This window comes from Cyprinus carpio, chromosome A11 (assembly GCF_018340385.1).
Source record: "Cyprinus carpio isolate SPL01 chromosome A11, ASM1834038v1, whole genome shotgun sequence".
NCBI classification, from domain to species: domain Eukaryota; kingdom Metazoa; phylum Chordata; class Actinopteri; order Cypriniformes; family Cyprinidae; genus Cyprinus; species Cyprinus carpio.
In genome coordinates, this window is record NC_056582.1 from 19,586,568 (window position 1) to 19,607,479 (window position 20,912).

Here is a 20,912-nt window from a genome sequence, read left to right on the forward strand (position 1 = left end):
TCAGGCTACTTAGCCTAAAACGCAGAACAACGTTTTCCCATTATTAAAAATTATCTGGGATAAACAATTTCAAGCGTGAAAACCATTTGTGACTCCACCTATCTTCACAGACAGCGGTCAGATGTGAGAGAGTGAGAGAGAGAGAGAGAGAGAGAGAGAGAGAGAGAGAGAGAGAGAGAGGTACACGAAAGGGGCGCAGGGGTAGCTGTTCCACCCGAACCTCACGAATGCATGAAGCTCTAACCTTGAACACCAACAACCATTATTTGAAATTAAAAGATCAAATCATAACACAGTGACTCACCATGTGTTACTGTGGTACTACTTAAGTCTGGCCAATATTGTTCAATAACAACCTCTCAAGTTTCACTAAGAGATATTGGAAAGTCGTGACTGGGAGAACCGAACCGTGGATCCGTGGAGATTTAGTTTGAGATTATTAAACCTCTCACGATGGCAGGTGTGTGGACTGAATTCTTGTGCTCTCGCGAAACGCTGAGACTGAGGAGAAAGCACCGACCTGGCCATTAACTGGACTTAGGTGGGCTGAAGAAGGTGTTTGTGGTGCACGTTGCTTTTAATGAGAAAGCATTCATCATTTCGAGTGAATTCTACTGTGCACAGGTAAGATCTTTCTCCTCCTCCTCTTAGTCACCTCCTGCGCTCCACCAAGGACAGATCCAAACACATAACACCTGCACCTGTGGGGACTTCATAAATGGAAGCTGATTTCTCACCAACTCCAAAGCAAAACCAACTTTGCACCATTGAAACAAGTTGCACAAGGTTTTGAATTTCTGCCAAATCCTTTCATCACAGGTAAGCAAGGACGCATTTTATTTACGCGCCACAGTACGCACGTATTTGCGCACACTTTCGTTAATTTTAAAATCAATTGCATGTCAGACTGGTTATGTTTACCAACACAGACGAAATGCTTATTATGTTAGGGAACAATTTATTACATGCAGCAATAATCAGAGCAAGTCAAAGCGCCAGAGAATTGCCTTATCGCGCGCGTGCACGGATGCTTTGGCATTTATTGAGCACAAACCTGTCGTGTGATAGAATACAAACAGGACAGGCTTGCGTTTGAATGTCAATGAGATATTGCTCCTTTGTTGACTGTAAATGCACTTGATATTAGAGCACAAAAGAAGTGTGACTGACAATCTGATACGCTCTACTCTCTGATCAACTGAAATGATTATATATATATATATTTTTTCAAGTTTCTGGATTAATGCAAATTTGTAAAACCCTGGTTATGTATTCATGATTAATATTTCAGACAAATGTGGACACATGTGGAAGTTGAAGCCATCCTCCAGAAACATTTTCAGGCTTTTCAGAATTGTTGACGCATTTCATCAATGTGCTTATGTGTTAGTTTTCTGTAATGAAATGCATTTATTCAAGCAAATATTCAAAACTGCTGAATATGAAGACAGTCAAATCATTATAATCATACCACCTTAAAAAACAACAAAGCAATTGCAGTGACACGGTTTTATAAATTCTCTAATGTTTGTACTGTTGACACCAGTTCAAAGAGAGAAAAACACTGAGCCTTAATGAATAATTATATTCATACCATATGAATAGCACAACCCTTGCCTTTGAACACCTTTCATTGCATGTGAAATGGCATTTACATGCCATTTTCCTGTTGAGAAAGAAATTTCTTACAAAACTGAACACTTTGTTCTGTTCATCCGCTGACACTTTGAATCTGAATAGTGTAAAGCATCCATAACAACCCATAGAGCAAAGCTGATTGGATGTGCTGAGATAAACATCTCATAGTTAATTTGCTCCATGTCTGTGAATGCTTTCGTCCTTGGCAACCTTACCAAGCCATTCAACTGCTCTGGCTGAGCTCCAGAAGTTATCAATGAAACCAGAGTGGGTCCTATAAAAAGAAAATAGGACCTTAATTGTACGTGAGGGTGTTTGGGAATAATATGTAATATTTTTACACTGATATATGTCACAGATATTAAATCACTCAGTTTAAACTGGTAAAATCCCATCTGGTCTCTCAGTATAAACGTAAATGCTGCCAAGACAAGAGAATCAAGGGAATTAATTCTTCCACAAGCTCTGAATTCCAGCATTATTATGTGCTTCCCTTGGTTACTTGGGCATTTATGGATTTCATGGCCTAAATAACCTGGGGTTAGAGACTGGATCCGTGTGGTGTGCTCCTCAATCAGATTACACTGAAAAAACAATGAAATTAAGTCCATTAATAACAATTATCATGCCACAACCTGGCGGAGAAGGTTCATTCTCCCATCAGATATGAGCATTAATTAAATTAATTTGATTGCATGTCATTAAGAAAAATGTATGATCTCATAAAGATTTATATACTGATGTAATCATTAGATTTATTATATTAAACTAAGCTCATATCATCGTCAGATTTGAGCTATGAATCAGATTTGTTGGACTTGACTAGGGTCTGCAAGTTAAAAAAAACAAAATCTTTGATTTCTCTATTTGCTGCTTAATTTAACTACCTAACTTAAATCAAAGAAGTATTATTTGTTTAATTTAACCGTCAGGTTGTGTTCCGGTCATTTTGACCTGGAGACAATTTCCTTTTTTCCCTGTAAATGCTAGTTAATTTTATTGCATTGGACTAAAATTTACTGGCTTTGCTCACACAAGGTCCAACATCTTCCCAAAAAAAAAAATGTTCTATAATTTTTTCTACATTTCTACACCTTGTCAAAAATGACCGAACTACAAAAAAAAAAAAACAAAAAAAAAAACAGAAAAATTTATGCTGTAGATAGTGTTACCAAATCTTGGGTTCAATCTTTTCATTTAATTTTCTTTTAATTGGCACAGGTTATGTATTTCTTTTTGGAACTGATTTGAGCTTATGCACCTCAGCTTTTGAGTCACCATTGCCAAAATTATTCACAAAAAATGCCTTTTTTTCTATTAAAACCATAAGCTCAAATCAATGAGGTCTATGATCAATCAGTTCCAAAAAGAAATGCAAAACCTGTGCTAATTGAATGAAAAGATTGAATCCAAGATTTGGTGATGAGTAATTTTTAAAAGGCCGGTTATTTTTGATCATGAACAACAAATTAGGTAAAGAATTTGTTTTAGCACAACCAAAGAGTTAAATCAAATCATTTTGACCGCTTGTCATTTTGTACGTTTTACTTCCTTTGCGATTTACAGTGCACTGATTGCAGCGCTGTGCCTCTGGAGCAACCTTGGTTGAAGTGCCTTATTCAAGAGCACAGTAATGATGGCTCCTCTCAATAACTCTTCAGTTAACAGTTTTCCCCCAAGTGTAAAACCTGAGATATTGACATTAAAACCTAAAATATACTTTGATATTTATGCCTGAGGACATTGTGTGGCCTTAAACTTGAGTGAATGTTCATTATTCAAGTGAGACCTCTATGTTTTACTGATGTACTAATATCCAGACCTCTGTTCATTACCATGGACTGGTTCATTACCTTGACAATTTTCTCTTGTCCAGCGAACAGAGGGTGCCCGTTGCTTCCATCTGTTCCAGAGAAGAGGGAAAAGCCATGATTAGTTTTTAATGTCATTTAAATGTTTTTGTGGTTTTGGTCAACTGCTGTTGGTGAAATTTAGAAACCTGTGAACTAATTATAACCCGTAATGTTTTGTTTGGGGACTGAGAGAGACCAGCACATTTTTTATTAGCTAAAGAACACACCTACACTCTCAGAAAAAAAAGCTACAAGGCTGTCACTCGGGCGGTACCCTATGGTACAAACTTTAAATGTATTTAACACTATTTAACACTAAAGGGTACATAGTAGTTCATTAAAGGTATATATTAGTATATGTGACCCTGGACCACAAAACCTGTCGTAAGTCATTTGTAGCAATAGCCAAAAATACATTATATGGGTCAAAATTATTGATTTTTCTTTTATGCCAAAAATTATTAGGATATTAAGTAAAGATCATGTTCCATGAAGATATTTTGTCCATTTCCTACAGTAAATTCCAAATTTTTTGATTAGTAATATGCATTGCTAAGAACTTCGTTTGGACAACTTTAAAGGTGATTTTCTCAATATTATGATTGTTTTGCATCCTCAGATTCTAGATTTTCAAATAGTTGTATCTATTCTAATCTAATGTCATCTTTTCTTGTAAGAACAATTTTTTTTTTAATTTTCGGAAGATTGAGATCAGAATCTGAAAAATGCAATTTTATGAAGTCCCGACATTACAAGGAATCAACTTTATTAACTTGCTAGAATCCCTCAATTTAATCCACCTATGATAACAGATCTTGTATTAATTAGAATACATGTATATCTTTATCACACTGCATTGCCACCCCAACCCACCCACTTTTTCTGGTTTCCATGGTAACAAACGTTAAGGAATAGAAACCTAATAAACAAGATGTTGCCTCATTACACCAGCAGGAAGGATACAAGAGGGCAAACACCGGGAGCATAGGTGCTTTATCTTAAATTAAATCTCATATGGCATTTTTGAAAAGTTAGTGGTGTCCAGAGGTCTCATAAGAACATCTCCTTCACATTCAAATGTTCAAATCATATTAATCATCATCATATCTAAGGCATAAAAAAATTCAATTTATAAATATATACTGTATTATTTATAACTGTTTTGCTGTGCAATTCATATTTATATCTTGCACTACAGAAGAGGGTAAACTTGCTAGTGACTCAAAAATGATTCACAATCAAATGGCAAAGCTGGAAAAAAATGTGAAAGAAACATATGTTAGATTTTATAATTAGGTGCTGGCTAAGACAAGCATCAGTATAATTATTGCTCATTATTTTTCAAAACCCTTAACCCTAACTATTAAAAATTTGGCATGTAACTCGTCCTGCACCATATGTGCTACAGCCGTATATGATACCTCAAATTGTGCCGCTTGTTGAAGAGAGATGTACTGTTACGCTTCAAAGCAATCTGATTCAATGTATTTTATCTAACAAATAATGAAACGTGAAATAAAACCCACAGCCTTACACAGAATGAAGAGATCAGGACTAGTAAGCATTCAGCCAGAAGTGGACTGTGATGGTGGGCTGTGTATTTCCTGAGAAAATATATATATATATATATATATATATATATATATATATATATATATATATATATATATATATATATAAAATATATATATAAAACAAACATAATATGTCAGGAAATACACCACCATACCAGATACATCTAGTCATTTCTAAAGATATAATTAATGCCATACAAAGAGAACTATCCCAAACCAGCATAGAAAAGGCTCTTTAAAAACATACACCATCTGAAAATGAATAATAGAAGTAAAATACATAATAATCTTTGCAACAGGGTATTAGACAAGTAAAGAAGATAGTCTGGCATCTCTAAATAGAGATGAAAGCTCTATCAGTATGTGTGAAATATAGTTGCGAAAGACTTTCCTATCAGCTGAAATTATTTATCGTTTCATCTTTTCATCCTCTTCCTTCAGGTTGTAATTTTTCATAACCAAAAAGATGATATCCATCACCTTTGACACCATGAGAAAATTACGGAATCGCGGGGAGTTATTGATGTATCTGAATTAATGAAGCTAGAAAACAGAGCCTCACCTCTCAAATGTTGAGTTCAATCAGGATGAATTGCTATCTAGACATGCCCGCCTCCTCACTGCCACCACAAAACCTTATGCAGATTCAATTTCTTATGTAATATGTGACTCTGTGCATTGTATTCTTCTGTTATCAGAAGTATTAATCATATAAAAATGATATTTTTCATTTTCAGTGTTGTTTATTTTGCATTATGAGTCAATGATATTCATGTCTATTTTTCAGGTGCAGAGAAGATACCGAGATGTGTCTACAATCAACGGCAGACATATTAAATATCTCAACCAACTAAACCACACAGGGTAGTTATAAGAGCACTTCACCTCCCATAACCCCGTCATGGCTGGGGTTATGCCCATATTCCTGTTTCTGTTAATTCCTCTGGCCCAAACGAGCCCCAGGTACACCCCACCTCTGGCCGGATCCAAGCGGGAGATCATCATAGATGGAGACCTGGTGATCGGAGGGCTGTTCCCCGTGCACGAGAAGGGTGAAGGGATGGAGGATTGCGGTAAGATAAATGAAGAGCGGGGGATCCAGAGGCTGGAGGCCATGTTGCTGGCACTGGACGAAATTAATCAGGACAACCGTATCCTGCCTGGTTTGAAGCTGGGAGCCCATATACTGGACACCTGCTCCAAAGACACGTACGCACTAGAGCAGTCACTGGAGTTCGTGAGGGCTTCTCTCACAAAAGTTCATCAGCCAGGCTTCATCTGTCCCGATGGGTCAAATCCTGTGCCGGACGAATTGCCTCTGGCCATCTCTGGAGTGATTGGAGGATCATATAGTGATGTTTCTATACAGGTAAGGTGGACAGTACAGCAATCTAAATGCAGTGCCTAAAACTAAAATCATAAAAAAAAACACATTTTCATTACTTGAAATAAAATAAACATTAAGTGAAACAAAATAAAAAAAGCATACACTGTAAACTTATTTTATTTCATCTAGTTACCAAGGCAATATTTCTCATTTTTGTTTAGTTTAAAAATTTAGTTTTAAAAACTACTTAAACTTTATTAAAAAAAAATAAAAAATACAGACAGATTTAGAAAAGAAAATATCAAAACAGCAAATTTACTCAAACTTAATTACTAAAATTAAAATAAAAACAAAGTACAAAAATAAAATCTAATTCAAAATATTAACAAAAACTATAATAGGATCCACAGTATTAAAATAATATTGCACTATGCAAAGCAGTTCACAATGGAATATCTTTCTGAAAAATAAATCTATATGACTAGATGGTTGGTCAGTAGGTTTTGACTTGTGTTTAATAAAAATGGTCACCTTGTATTTTCATAACAGTTAAGCACATTCAGATCGTATTGCCATAATGTAAAAACAATTATATATTATTTAAATTGTAAAGAACTGGTTTATAAATATTAATTAGGTGATGTAACAATCCCTCAGTAGTTAAAAGGCAGATAAGTGGGTACAAGCAATGGTAAATTACTTCTTCTGCATGTTCAATGCATTACCAAAGCAAACAAAGGCTTCTGATTGGTCAATCTTTGTATTATGCAGCTGCCTGCAGTTTTGTTTTGCGACTCTTACAATATAATTTAAGTTCACTGAACTTTGAAAAGTGGTTGCTACACCCCTGCAAAACATTTTGCTCAGTTTATTGTCTGAGTAAGCCCAGACTGGTCTCAGCCTCAGACGTCACGCCCACGGACCGTTGGCTGAACGTCTGATGCATATGGAACACAAAAGTGGAAACACTTGAGGAGTTTCAAAGTCATCGTCGAATTGGTTGAATTATACAGGATTTCCGGGAGACGTGTGTGTCGCATTCTTTAATGTTCCACCTGGAAACAAAGATGCCATGACGCCAAACCCCCTCACGAAAAAATAAAGCTGTTGTGTTTTCAACTGTGACGACGAGCGCTTATAAGGATCAACTAAACGCTGGATTTTCAAAAGTATGTGAAATATTTAAAGTTCGCGGCATAGAATCTTTCAAATACGTCCGAGAGTTTTACACACTGGCCTGTTATTGTGGCGACATTTCCACGCCCCGAAACGTGATGCTGAACGAAACGAACTGTGATTGGTTGTTTGATATGTCAGTCAAACAGCCTCATGGGTGGGCCTTGTCCAATGAAAGCTGCCATGAATTCCAGACCTTCAGCCGTTAGTCTGAAGGTCTGGCTACGCGAGACTAAGCTCAGACTAACATTAATACAGTTTCTCAACTTCTCAAATGTTTATTTGCATTCTCACACAAAGACATGAATATGAAATATGAAAGTGTTATCATATTAGTAAATACAATATAAAAAGGAAGTACTTCTGACCATGTTTCTTTTAGTTACTTTACACTCAACTCCTCCCTATCCAACCGAAACAATATACACATCTGCCCATAGCTCTATACAGACTGACCTCCTCCTGAGTGAAGAGTCCAGAGACTGTGAATCTACAGCTTGTTAATTATGCTTCTCTGCCTTTGGGCAGTGATTAGCATGAGATGACTGAGTGGTAATTGCCCTGCGCTCTTACTTTATACGGTAGGAATGGTGGCTTAATTGTTAAGCCAGTTGTGCTGGAATTTACATTGCTAACTGCTGTACACACATCTAAGCCCAACTTCAGCACAACAAAGAGGGTTGCAAAATGATGGGGGTCATATTATATGAAATTACATTTTCATATAATTTAATTAATTTGTTCATATATTCATCATTTACCCACTTTCATGTTGTTCCAAAAAAAAATATGAATTTCTTTCAGCTGTTGAACACAAAGAAGATATTCAGAAAAATGTTGGAAAGGAAGTCTTTGAATTCCATAGAATGGAAATAAATAAATACTATGGAAGTCAATGGCTACTGTTAACTGTTTGACTACCAACATTCATTAAAATATGTTCTTTAGTGTTTAGCAGAAGTAAGAAACTCATACATGTTTGGAAGTAAAATTTAACACAATTTAAATTTAAAAGTAAACAAAGTAATATTATTAAAAAATCTTCAACAACTGAAATAATGCTGAAATAAATTATATGAATAATTAATAGATAACTGGTTGAAAAACTAAAAAAAAATAGAAATGTTGCCTTGGCAACTGAATGAAATAAGTTTAAGTTGAATTATTAAAATAACTAAAATAAAAAAAAAAAGAAATAAAAAATTTAATCTAAATAAAAAACTAATAAAAATGGCAGGACAGTCGCTATATTGAAGGGTTTGAGACTGTGCGCATTCTTGTGATGCCATCAGACATTCAGCATTGCCATGATGTCATTTCCTGTGACCGCCAAAGTGGCTAATCACATGGCAAATTCGACTTCAACTTCATGGCAATTTTTGTCTGTCAACTTAAGTATATATAACAAATATAGCAAGAATTTGATGCTTTTATGCACAATATATTGTGCAGAGACATACACATTTGAGTGTTTCACTCTTGTGGGAAGTATGTCACAGCCAGCGACCGCAATTGAAGGTCTTAGAGCAGCCCTTCCAACAGTGCTGGCCAACAGGGCCTTGACAAGGCCTGCCAAAGCCCATGCCACCTGTCCAGCACTGGGGTGAAAGAGCTTTGAGGGGTCTTCAGCAAACCTGGAGCTCATACAGCCCAGTGGTAAATGAGAGACGCTCTTGGCAGCGAACCCAAACATAAGCATGACACGACTGAACATGAATATAAAGGACATAACACACATGGTAGCACACGTCCTTGCTGGTTTTCTCACACCTGTTTTTCACCCATTGCCATCTGGATTGTAAGACAGAATCAGGGCTTACACATTACCATTCATTGGTTGATGGTACAATGCTTAATGTGTGTGTGGGTAATGGTGGCGGGAGGCAGAGCTATATCGAGTGCTGGAGTGGGTGGTGGTGATGAGATTGGCAGACTATCCTGCTTATTTTGTGAGTGACAGGTCCCTAGAGAGGGAACAAAATCGTCATGGCTTCACAACTCACAATGCACGTCATTCACGATAGCTTAATTATCTCATGGTTAAATTCGTATTCATAATGCGCATCATTACGAGCAAACATCTTGGAAAATGTGGCCTGTATTTTATTTAATTTTTTAGATATTAAAAGAATAGCTCATCCAAAAATTACATTTCTGTCATTTTGTCACTTTCATGTCATTCCAAACCTATTTGAATTTTTTGATGGCCCAAAAAAAGCAACATTTATGAAGACTCTCACGTCAAGCTCTATAATGACAAAAAAAACAAAACAATAAAAAACATCATAAAAGTGTCATAAAGTAGTCGATATGGTAGTCCTGCACTATATTCCAAACCTTCTGAAGTAATTTGATTTGTAGTGATAGGAGAACCAAAGCTTTTCAAAACTCTGAATCAATTGACGCTTGCTGGTCAGATCAAAATTTCAGCTCACACATGGATGAAAACACCTTTGACAAAACCAGTTGCAAGAATTTCAATGTGTAATTTATTAAATCCAATCTACAAATAATCAAATGCAATTAAATATGAAGTTTCTGTATAATATGTGTTTTGTAGATGAGTAGATAAGATGTGGCCATGTCTGAATTGTGATTTTCTTTAAATGAATAGTTTGATCCAGTTCACAAACCTGGTCTAAATGATTCATTCACAACAATACTGATCAGGTTCCCGAGTTCAACTCACTCAGTAGTGAACAGCTCACTGGATTGGCAGATCATCAGGGAATAATGCCTCAAATTTTGGTCACACAAAGCTATCATTTGACTTCAGGAATGAGTCAAATGGGACACTTTGGGATCGTTTTTGTAGCTTGAAAGATCCGGTCCTCGTTGTTAATACATGTTAGACAGTCAGTCAGGTTTGCAACGACATCAGGGTGAATAAAGGATTTTCCATTAGTGAATTTACAATCTGAACTGAATGTTTTCATGTCAGATAGCACTAATTAAAAAGACAGAAAACCGTTTGTTCAGATTTTTCTGTATGTGAGACATTTGTAGAGTTTGGCACATATTGCGCTATGTATTTGATAATGACAACCAATAAATAGCCACCATGCTCCTTTCATCTCTGGCACATTTTCTCTCCCCCACAAGGTGACGGAATATATTATCATATTTCTCCAGCACAGAATGGGGGTGTGTGAGCATAGAATTATAAATAATAATCACATGCATGGAAACTATGTGACAAAATGGTATCCTTTGTGAAATTGGCTGTGTGGAGAAAGTATTGTTAGATGATTTTATGCTTGTGAGTCTCTTAAGGTGAAGATGTTTGCCATGAGTCACTGTTTGTTAGTGTTTCTGTATTATTAACACACTGTGCTGTCTTCAGAGTAGGTGTGTGTGTCTCAAGGTCACTCATATGGAGATGTCTGCTGTGGTCTGAGACACTGAAAATGTTAATAGGTTGGAACTGCATGTGGTTTTCTTGGGATGCCAAAACAACAGAAAAATAACGCTTATAATTAATGCCATATAAATGCCAAATCATTTGCATTCCCACATAATTAGAGAATTAGAATTAGAAAATAATTAGCACTCATTGAAACAAACCAATTTCAGACTACTATGCATACCACGTTTATTTGTTTGTCATGTTTAATCATTTGCAATTCTCTAGCTCTTACTGTAGAGTGAAGACGCTGCTTGGCTGTGTAGCACTTGGTGAAGAAGTGTCCTGGGAAATGGTGTTATGTTATGTTAGTAGGAGGCTGGGAAAGCTTGAAAAGGGGTTTTGCAGTCACAGATCATCACTTGACCCTGTTTAGCCTTTCATTTGGGTGTGCGGTTCACATTCAGGACAGGGTCAGACGCTTATTCATTCTTTTGCAGCCCCATCTAACCACTAGGACAGACACAGCTTTGTTTTTAACCAGACTTTCAGAAACAATTTGATTAAGCCGAGAATAGTTTAAGAATGTGATTATCTTCCAATTGATATGTTAAAATTAGGAATTACATGTCAGGAACAACTAAATTATGCACTTTATATTTACTGTAAGTGTCATTTGCCTCCAAAAAACTATGCTCTCTTTCACCAATTGTTATTGGTGTTCTATTATTAGATTGTTGCCAGCGTGTTTAGGGTGGTTGCTATGGTGTTGCTAAGTCAGTGGTTCTCAGCCTTCTTGTATCTGAGGCCCCCTATTGTCCAAGACAATATTCAAATAATTATTTTTTTCCCATTAACATTTATCTTTATTTTTACTGACAAATGGCAATTTCACAACAACTCTTACCCAGTAACATATTTTAGCACTTGACATAACTAGAAAAACAGAAAAGAAGTGGGGGAAAACATCTTGACTTTTAAAGTTTTTACTAGTTTCCTTGACTCTTTCAGGGTTAAAATAACATTTTCAAAATTCCCTCATATATTTAAATTAAAATAAGAAATATGATGTCAGTTTACATCTTAATTTTTAGATGTTTCAGCTTCTTTTGAAGCTTTCCTTATTTTAAATAATTTTAGGTCATCTTACTGCCCCCTTGAACTGTGCTAAGGCCCCCTAGTGGATCCCGGACCCCTGGTTGAGAACCACTGTGCTACATTGAAAAAAAAAAAGAGTGTTATGGTTTACTTTGAAAGTTTACACCCAGAAATTGCTAGTAAATTTCACAAGTAACACTTTGAATTAAATGTGAAATTTGGAAGTAGAAAGACTGAAATAGTATGTTCTTGTAAAACGTACTCCAGTTATCTTTTTTTAATGTGTAGATGGTTTCTACAGTGTTCTGTGTGTTTGCTAAGGCATTGTTATACGGTTGCTAGGGTGTTCTAGGTCATGTTGGGTTGTTGCTTACTGGCTCGATATTCTGGTCTCAAGATATGACTTGTGATCCCTCCTTTTGGCTGTAGCCTGACTGAAATATAACTTTCATACTGCACATAAATGCACTTTCAGTAGCAATGACATTGTCACATATTTCTGCTTTTTGGAGTCTTGCGGGAGCCTTTACTTTACACCATTATGATTTGCAGCAAAAGCTACCCAGCAGTTTTCCTCTTAGAATGGGTAGTGCAGCAAGATCTATATCTCCATGTTCCGCTGCCTGAGTAGGGCAGCAGTGTTCGCACTAGTGTCAGCTCAGGTGGTCCCTGTCAAATGCTTCAGCGGTGTTATGGCAGTTTCTGCTTCCTGGGAAAAAAAAAATTTATTGTGTTGATAGGTAACTGGAATATCAACATCTGCTCGAGCTTCTAAAGCTGAGAAGCCGTGGCCAGTGATGCCTAAGAGGTGCTGATGACAGCATCAGATTTTGCATACAGCTCACAAGTATTAACACCACTGCTCAGTTAAATCCTTTTTTTCTACTTTTCTAATGAGTGGGTGGTGTGCCAATTCCTTAGAAAATTTAAATGCTAAGGAAAAAGCAGAGCAAATTCAATGGCAATGTAGTTTGAGTAACAATGAATGATTACTTTAGTTCCACTTTTCATTGATTTTCTCACTTTTATTTACGCTTTAGCCCATACAATGTCAAATTTAGCAGAGGTGAGATGCCAAACTAGTGTTCTTCCTCTGTGAAGAACTGCACTTGTCTAAATGAATCAGATTTTCTCAATTCCACCTCTTAGCAGACTGTCTGCTCTCCCTCAGGCTTGAATGAATGGAGTTCTTTAAGTGTGCTTGTCAGAAACCGACATGTGAGTGCTTCACCCATCAGCTTTAATGTCTGTCAGTTGAGAGCTAAACCCAACAAGTACAACCCAATCATTTTGTTGATTGATATTTAAACATGCTATCCACCTTATTGGCACAAAACAGTTATGTCAGTCAGTTCTTGCTCCTCAGAATTTTGTCCTGAGAACAAGATAACAATTTTATTGCTCTATAATTGCTGTAGGTCAATTTGGGTCTGCTTATTTCTCCTTAGGGATTTTAGAGGAAGCAACAATAATAATGGAAAAACAGTAGCATAAAGAATCTTTCAACCACATACATTTTCTTGTGTGTGGTTTTTAAAGGCAGCTACAAACACCTTGACTAGATACATTTAAGGAATTGACATTTAAAAGCTTGAATTTTAAATGTGAGTGAAATAATAACAATGCTGAAAGCTTTTTTAAACATCTGAAACATATGTGTTGGTGTGAATTCAGACAAGAATTTCTGTCATTACACAAAAGTCCCTGGAGTCTGTGCTATTATCATAATTTCCAGTGCGAGGAGCTTCTCCAACTTATCATTAGAACTGAGCCACTGACTATAAGAAAACAGAAGAAAATGCAAATTAGAAAATATGCCGTCTTCCTCTTGTGATAACACCTTCTTTATAAAATACAAATACAAAGATTTTATGGTTTGACTTTGAAAAAGATTTTCTTGCATTCTCAAGTGAAAACAGCCCATTTTCTGTCAAAATTTGTCAGTGAAAATGATAAATAGCACCCATTTCAGATTTTGGAGGTGTGTCATGGCCTGAGGAAAACTTGCACCATACCTAACATTATCATTTTGTCCGCTAGCATAGTTATCTTGTGCGATCAGAATTAGGTCTGTCTGAGTCCCATGAAACTATGGCCTGAAACGAAAGGCTCAGATGAGGGAGATAGGAAAACAGGACAGAAGTCAAAAAAAGCTGTATTTCCCCCCCCTCCCACACTCAAAAAAATGTTATGGGACATATTGCAAAGGTCATCTGTAGGTCACTCACTCATTTGGAAAATAGGGTTTTTAATTTATGACATAAAGCAAGGTATAAACTTATTTCTTGACAAAAAGACGCAAATTCAGTAAACAGTTGCACCACTTTTGTGCTATCTACAGGTGCATCGACAATTAGAATGTCGTGGAAAAGTTCATTTCAGTAATTCAACTCAAACTGTGAAGTTTGTCATATCTAAAATAGATATGTGTATAATTCCTTTAAAAAAACTGCTAAAGCTCAGGTCTATGCAAAGTGTGATAAAATGGTTGGATAAAATTGCATTATACAAAAGTATTACTGCTTAATGAGCAATTATTTTTCTTTCTTTGTAGGTGGCAAACCTTCTTAGACTCTTCCAGATCCCACAGATAAGCTATGCTTCCACTAGTGCCAAGCTCAGTGACAAATCTCGTTATGATTATTTTGCCCGAACTGTCCCACCAGACTTCTATCAAGCTAAAGCCATGGCTGAGATCATACGATACTTCAACTGGACTTATGTTTCTACTGTAGCCTCAGAGGGAGACTACGGTGAGACGGGTATTGATGCATTTCAACAAGAAGCCAGAGTACGCCAAATCTGCATCGCAACTTCAGTAAAAGTCAGCCGTTCAGTAAACAGAGGAAATTATGAAAATGTTATTCGCTCACTTCAGCAAAAAGCCAATGCCAAAGTGGTGATCCTTTTCACCAAAAGTGAAGATGCAAGAGAACTGCTCGCTGCCGCAGCCAGGATGAATGTTAACTTCATTTGGGTGGCCAGTGATGGCTGGGGAGCGCAGGAGAGTGTAGTCCACGTGATTATTTTGCCCGAAGTCCACGGCAGCGAGAAGGCTGCTAACGGGGCTTTCACCATTGAGCTTGCCTCATACTCCATCAGGGAGTTTGAGGACTATTTCACCAAGCTAACACCAGATTTGAACACACGGAACCCATGGTTTAGGGAATTCTGGGAGCACAGGTTTGGCTGTCATCTACACGAACAAGGCTGTGCCAGTAATAGCCTTAGGAATGGGTCATTTAAGCCAGAATCAAAGATCATGTTTGTGGTGAATGCAGTCTATGCGATGGCCTATGCCCTACACAACATGCGGCAAGCTGTGTGCCCCAATACCACAAAGGTTTGCGATGCCATGAAGCCAGGCAATGGCAAGCGGTTCTACCGGGAGTTTATTCTCAAGACTAAGTTTGATGGTGAGTAGAGTTAATGACCAACTGAGACCTTTCAAGTTACACTGAGTCCTGTTTATTGCCATAGAACATTTCCTCCCAACCTATAAGGAAGCTCTTGAATTATCTACCTATAATTAGATCTAACAAATAATAGAGTCTTAATGCACCGAAACTTGATTTGTCACTCAGATCAATGTTGTCTCCCACTGAAAGCCGTTTGATGGCAAACAAAGGATCATGGCTTCAAGCAAGAAGGCACATTTTTATCTGTCATCGTCTGTTCGCATGTATAGCATTACACTGCATTTGAAGCTTTCGTAAAATTAAAAACGAAACACCAAAAACTGTACAGTACCAAAGACAAACTGTATGTTGATATGTAAAATTCAGGAGGGAACATTGGATGGCTTCACGTGGGGACGTAATGACATGTGCTATTAATCGGTCTATGTACTATAACATGTAAAGCGGGAACATGAAAGGAATATTCTAAAGGCAACTTATGTAAACACATGAAGCATAATATTGACTTATTCAGAATAAGGTAAATAGTTAGATTACTGATGTAAATCCAGGTAAACATACTCAGTTTGTCAGACCTTGGACAATATACTGATTTACTTAATGTTGTTTTAACCTGAATTTAAATTAATTGCACAATCACTTTAAAGGAAATTTATGTTGCACACACTCTCTAGCTTTAAGCCACTACAAAAGGTAATGTCTTTAAACCTTTTTCAGCTCCTTTCAGGCCTGCTGACACTGAGAATGTGGTCCGGTTCACCTCATTAGGTGACAGCCTGGGTCGCTACAACATCTTTCACTACCGCCAAGAGGAAAACAAGTTTGTCTACCGGAAGATAGGCTACTGGGCACAGGACTTCGTGCTCAATATCAGTGTGGTGCCTTGGGCTGCTGGAGTAGTTCCGACATCCCAGTGCAGTGACCCATGTCAACCAAATGAAGCTAAAAGTATGCAGCCTGGGGATGTGTGTTGTTGGATTTGCATCCCATGCCAACCTCACCAATATCTCCTAGATGAGTTTACCTGTATGGACTGTGGATTTGGAGAATGGCCCCTTGCAAACCTGACAGGGTGCTATGAGCTTCCAGAGGAGTATATCCACTGGTCAGATGCATGGGCAGTAGGACCTGTTACTATCGCCTGTCTGGGGATGCTGTGTACGCTTGCCGTGGCTGGGCTTTTCTTACGAAACAATGATACTCCGGTGGTAAAAGCTAGCGGTCGAGAACTTTCGTACATCCTGCTACTTGGTGTGCTCCTGTGCTATGCCATGACCTTCATTTACATTGCCAAACCTTCAGCAGTTGTGTGCACCCTGCGACGTCTCGGGCTTGGCACCTCCTTTGCTGTTTGCTACTCGGCTTTGCTGACGAAGACCAACAGGATTGCACGAATCTTTGGTGGGGCAAGGGACAGTGCCCAACGACCACGGTTCATCAGCCCTGCCTCTCAAGTAGCAATCTGTGCCGCACTGATCTCCGCCCAGCTGTTGGTTGCTCTTATCTGGCTGTTGGTTGAGGCACCGGGGGTAAGGAAAGAGGTGGGTCCAGATCGGAGAGATGTGGTGACTCTGAAATGCAACAGCCTGGACTCAAGCATGCTGGTGTCCCTCACCTACAACTGCATCCTCATCATCCTCTGCACCTTCTATGCCTTCAAGACCAGGAAGTGTCCAGAGAATTTCAACGAGGCCAAGTTCATCGGCTTCACCATGTATACCACCTGCATCATCTGGCTGGCCTTTCAGCCCATCTTCTATGTCACTGCCAGTGACTACAGAGTAAGTAGAGCCCATAGTTAGAAGCAAATTTGAAGGTAAATGCCAGTCTATTGTAGTTATATCTATTTCTGTATTTCCCTTGGAGTATACCCAACAGAGCAAATTTTAGGATGTCTCCCTTATATGACAAGGTCCAATATTTGCAGTTTCCTCAACTGATAAGTTAAATCAGGTCTGTTGATTAGGGTAGAGGTGTTTAATCCCTTTCTTGGAAAGCTACTTTCCTGCTATTTTTTTTTTACTAATTTACCCCCAGAAACCTGTTTCAAAAACCTCAATCAACTGGTTTAGGTGTGTTTAATTAAAGTTTTAACTGAACTTTGCAAGGCAGTTGCCTTTCAGGAGCAGGTTTGATTCTGCTTCTGGAGGTCCCTGGTCTTGCAGAATTTAGTTGCAACTCTGATCAAGCACATCTGCCTGTAATTTTCAAACAATCTCAAAGACCTTAATTAGCTTGATCAATTGTGTTTAATTCGGGTTGGAACAAAACTCTGCAGCACAGTGGACCTTCAAGAGCAGAACTGAAGAACCCTACATTAGGGGCTCAGGAGACAATGTGAAGTGTTGGGGTAATTCCAAGACAAAGAGTGGGAACCACTGATCTATTTTGCGTAGACACACTCTAAAAGGCACATAAGGTCACTGTACATCAAATGCTTAATAGTTACTGTCCTGCAGAGTTCAGTTCCAACCATGCTCCAACACACCTGCCTGAAATTTTCAAGTAACACTGCTGTCCAACACACCTGCAGAGTTTTCAGTTCCAACACATGCTCCAACATCACCCTGGAGGGCCAGTGCCTGAAATTTTCAAATGATAACACACTGTAAGCATGATGTGTTTGATAGGTTAGCCTTAAATGCATAGAGCAGGGATCCCTCAAAGATCTGGCTCACAAGCATCCAGATCTGGCTTCACAAGATCCAGACTGTCTTGACTGTCGTACAGTCTGACATTATGACAACTAAGATCCTACAGTGTGACATGGGGTTCGTGTTCATATAATGTGACAAACAACAATCGCAAAGGACTAATAAAAAATGCACAATGCAATAAATGTCTGGCTACACAAGGCTGCTAAATAGGAGTGGTTCTATGATTTTGCTTACTGAGAAAACAGAAACAGTCAACAGATATGCCAAAATATATTTTTAAAGATTCTTTCTTATGTAACTCAAGAGTAAGTTTAGTCTTGAAGTTTTCTGCAAGTAATCACACCAAACATGAGATTACTTTTAGAGCTGGCCTCTGGCACTTTTAACCAGACAAACTCAGTGTGCCAGCTCAAACACACACCACAGCGCTGTGAATGTCTAGTCGATATAGAAACACTATCTGAGGGATGAGGGCTGCTTGTCGCATGTTATCAGGAGACTCTCATCACTGTGGGGCAAGAGATGTCAGGGCTCAGTTAGTGACACGGTAAACACGGTCATCAAGAATGCCCCCTGGCTGAGAGTGGCAATCCCTGCACTCCAACAGCACACAAATTTACAACACAATCACAGAGAATCCAGAGAATTATACACAGATGAGTTTGGTGCTGTCAATATCAGTGCTGCTGGAGTGATGTGTCATCCAGTTAACCTTTGGAGGGAGAGGAGATGGGACCTAAAGGTTAAGTGTCAGCAAACATATTTAAGTGATTTATTTTACCACCTTTGAAACATAATGAGGGACTTTTTGGCTTGGGATGTTCTCTGTCTGAATAAACCCTGCTCCTGAAGACTGTCCTGCCAAGTTTAATTGTGTCCTGCTTCAACACATCTCCCTGTGATTGTCAACTGATCCTGAAGACCTTGGTTAGCTGGTTCAGGTGTGTTTAATTAGGGTTAGAGTTAAACTTCCCAGGACAGTGGGTCTCCAACAGCAGGGTCGAAGATCTCTGAAAAACAATAAGAAAAAAACCAATTGCTTTCTCTAATTTTGAGGGATGCGCCCTCCAAAGGTTACATTTGTCAGCCACAAACGTCATTGAGGCTGACAAGTAGCCTTTACATTTCAAAGTGAGAAAGAAATTACAATAATTTACACCTCACAGTAAATTTTATAATAGTTACTTTTCTGAAAAAAGACATCCTTGATGATGTATGCCGAGAAATGTGACCTGTTTTTGCCTTAAAGGTTATTCTGACTTATTTTTTAAACTTTAGATCTCCCAATTATGACTTTATATCTTGCAGTGTGTCTAGAAGTCTCACAAATTTGAATATTTCTCACCAGTACCTCACTATTGGACTTTAAATCTCACAAAGACGACTTTATAACACTGATATAGATAAACATGTATACAACCATACACAATGGGCAACAAAAAATATCATATTTGGTAGTACCATGTTATTTGGACATAGTACTATGGTAATACCATTTTTTGAACATGTCTCTTGGTATTTCCATGGCATTCTTTGAAGTACCAATGTAAACAAAATGATACATGAATTTAGTAATCACTTGGTACCATGGTATACAACAGATGCACAGTAAACAGTAGTAAGAATGGAGGCTGAATCAAAAACAGGTCATATTTCACCTCAAATCTTCTTTATGGTCTTAAAAAAGGCTTTATTTTATGCAAATGTTGCTGGTGAAATCTAACCAAGGCTTTGAGGGTTGTTGTTTTTTTTTTTGTTTTGTTTTTTGTTTTTTGAGATTCACATTAAAGGTTTGCACAGAGTTGCTCAAGTATTCGGTAACAACTTATCTGAACATGTTTAAAACCTCTTCATGCTGATACAGGTGCAGACCACTACCATGTGCATCTCTGTCAGTCTGAGCGGCTCTGTGGTACTTGGCTGCCTCTTTGCCCCCAAAGTCCACATCATCCTTTTCCAGCCTCAGAAGAATGTGACAACTCTGAGGGCCAAAGACAACCGATTCTCCATAGCAGCCACCGCACCGAGCTCCACCTACTCACAAGGTAGCCACATTCACTCCTAAAGCTTAAGCTAATGGTTATTGGTCACTATTTATTTGCCTTTTTCATTTCAACAACTTAAAACTAAATTTCCACAGCTTCAGCCTCCACTATAGTGCCAACCGTGTGTAACGGGCGAGAGGTGGTAGATTCTACGACATCATCGTTGTGAAGATGAACTTAACATCTAATCAATTTTATATCTCATCATCAAAATCAGGAATTGAATGCAATTTCTCTTCATTTGATACTCCAGTTCATTTCCTGGAAATTATAAAAGAATAAAAGGTGTACCAAGTGATCCTGTGGTCACCTCTATCTTGACCAAGCATGTTTTTGTCTTTCAGTTACACAATAAAGCTATTCTTTATGATCAAGAGCTTGGAAAGGACAAGGACCATTGTAAATGTGATTATAAATCCCATGTGCCAATGTGAAAGTCTAGTAGATTTAAAGCCACCTGACACAGGAATGGAAGCTATTTTGAAGAAACATGATGCTGAACATGATGCTAGACTTGGCAATATGTGCCCCGATTTATGTATACTACAAAAGAAACTGACTAGTCTTAAATAATGTTAACCGTAGACTTTGAGTTCTCAGTCTTTATAACTGTATTTTGTTGGGCTTCAACGAGTCATTGTTGGGGAAAGGCATGATATACGAATGTTTAAGTCTTCGTGATTACTGCAACCACAGGACCTTGAGCACCAATGAAACTTGCACAAAATATATTACTTTTTTTAATGTTCCCCATGGTATGTGATTTTAGATGCTGTATTCTC

General features: G+C 37.9%; 1 protein-coding gene across 4 annotated transcripts; it reads left to right on the forward strand.

Annotated features, from left to right (window-relative positions):
* The first annotated feature begins 162 nt into the window (after positions 1-162).
* LOC109063870 (metabotropic glutamate receptor 2-like) lies at positions 163-20,323 on the forward strand. Of its 4 annotated transcripts, none has more exons than XM_042766671.1 (7): positions 163-541; positions 625-819; positions 5,853-6,434; positions 14,564-15,425; positions 16,146-17,209; positions 19,950-20,130; positions 20,226-20,323. In XM_042766671.1, exons 3-7 carry the CDS (start codon positions 5,967-5,969, stop codon positions 20,297-20,299), a joined length of 2,649 nt encoding a protein of 882 aa, XP_042622605.1. In that variant the 5' UTR covers positions 163-541; positions 625-819; positions 5,853-5,966; the 3' UTR covers positions 20,300-20,323. The 4 variants fall into 4 exon arrangements, with proteins under 4 accessions (XP_042622605.1, XP_042622606.1, XP_042622604.1 ...); XM_042766672.1 differs by having other exon boundaries at positions 652-819; XM_042766670.1 differs by having other exon boundaries at positions 163-819.
* Positions 20,324-20,912: the final 589 nt, after the last annotated feature.

Bases quoted from the DNA above. Each gene is read 5' to 3' on its own strand.
- LOC109063870 (XM_042766670.1), top strand. From the start codon at position 5,967: ATGGCTGGGGTTATGCCCATATTCCTGTTTCTGTTAATTCCTCTGGCC. The intron at 6,435-14,563 runs GTAAGGTGGACA...CTTTCTTTGTAG, and splicing joins ATAGTGATGTTTCTATACAG to GTGGCAAACCTTCTTAGACT. The intron at 15,426-16,145 runs GTGAGTAGAGTT...AACCTTTTTCAG, and splicing joins TCTCAAGACTAAGTTTGATG to CTCCTTTCAGGCCTGCTGAC.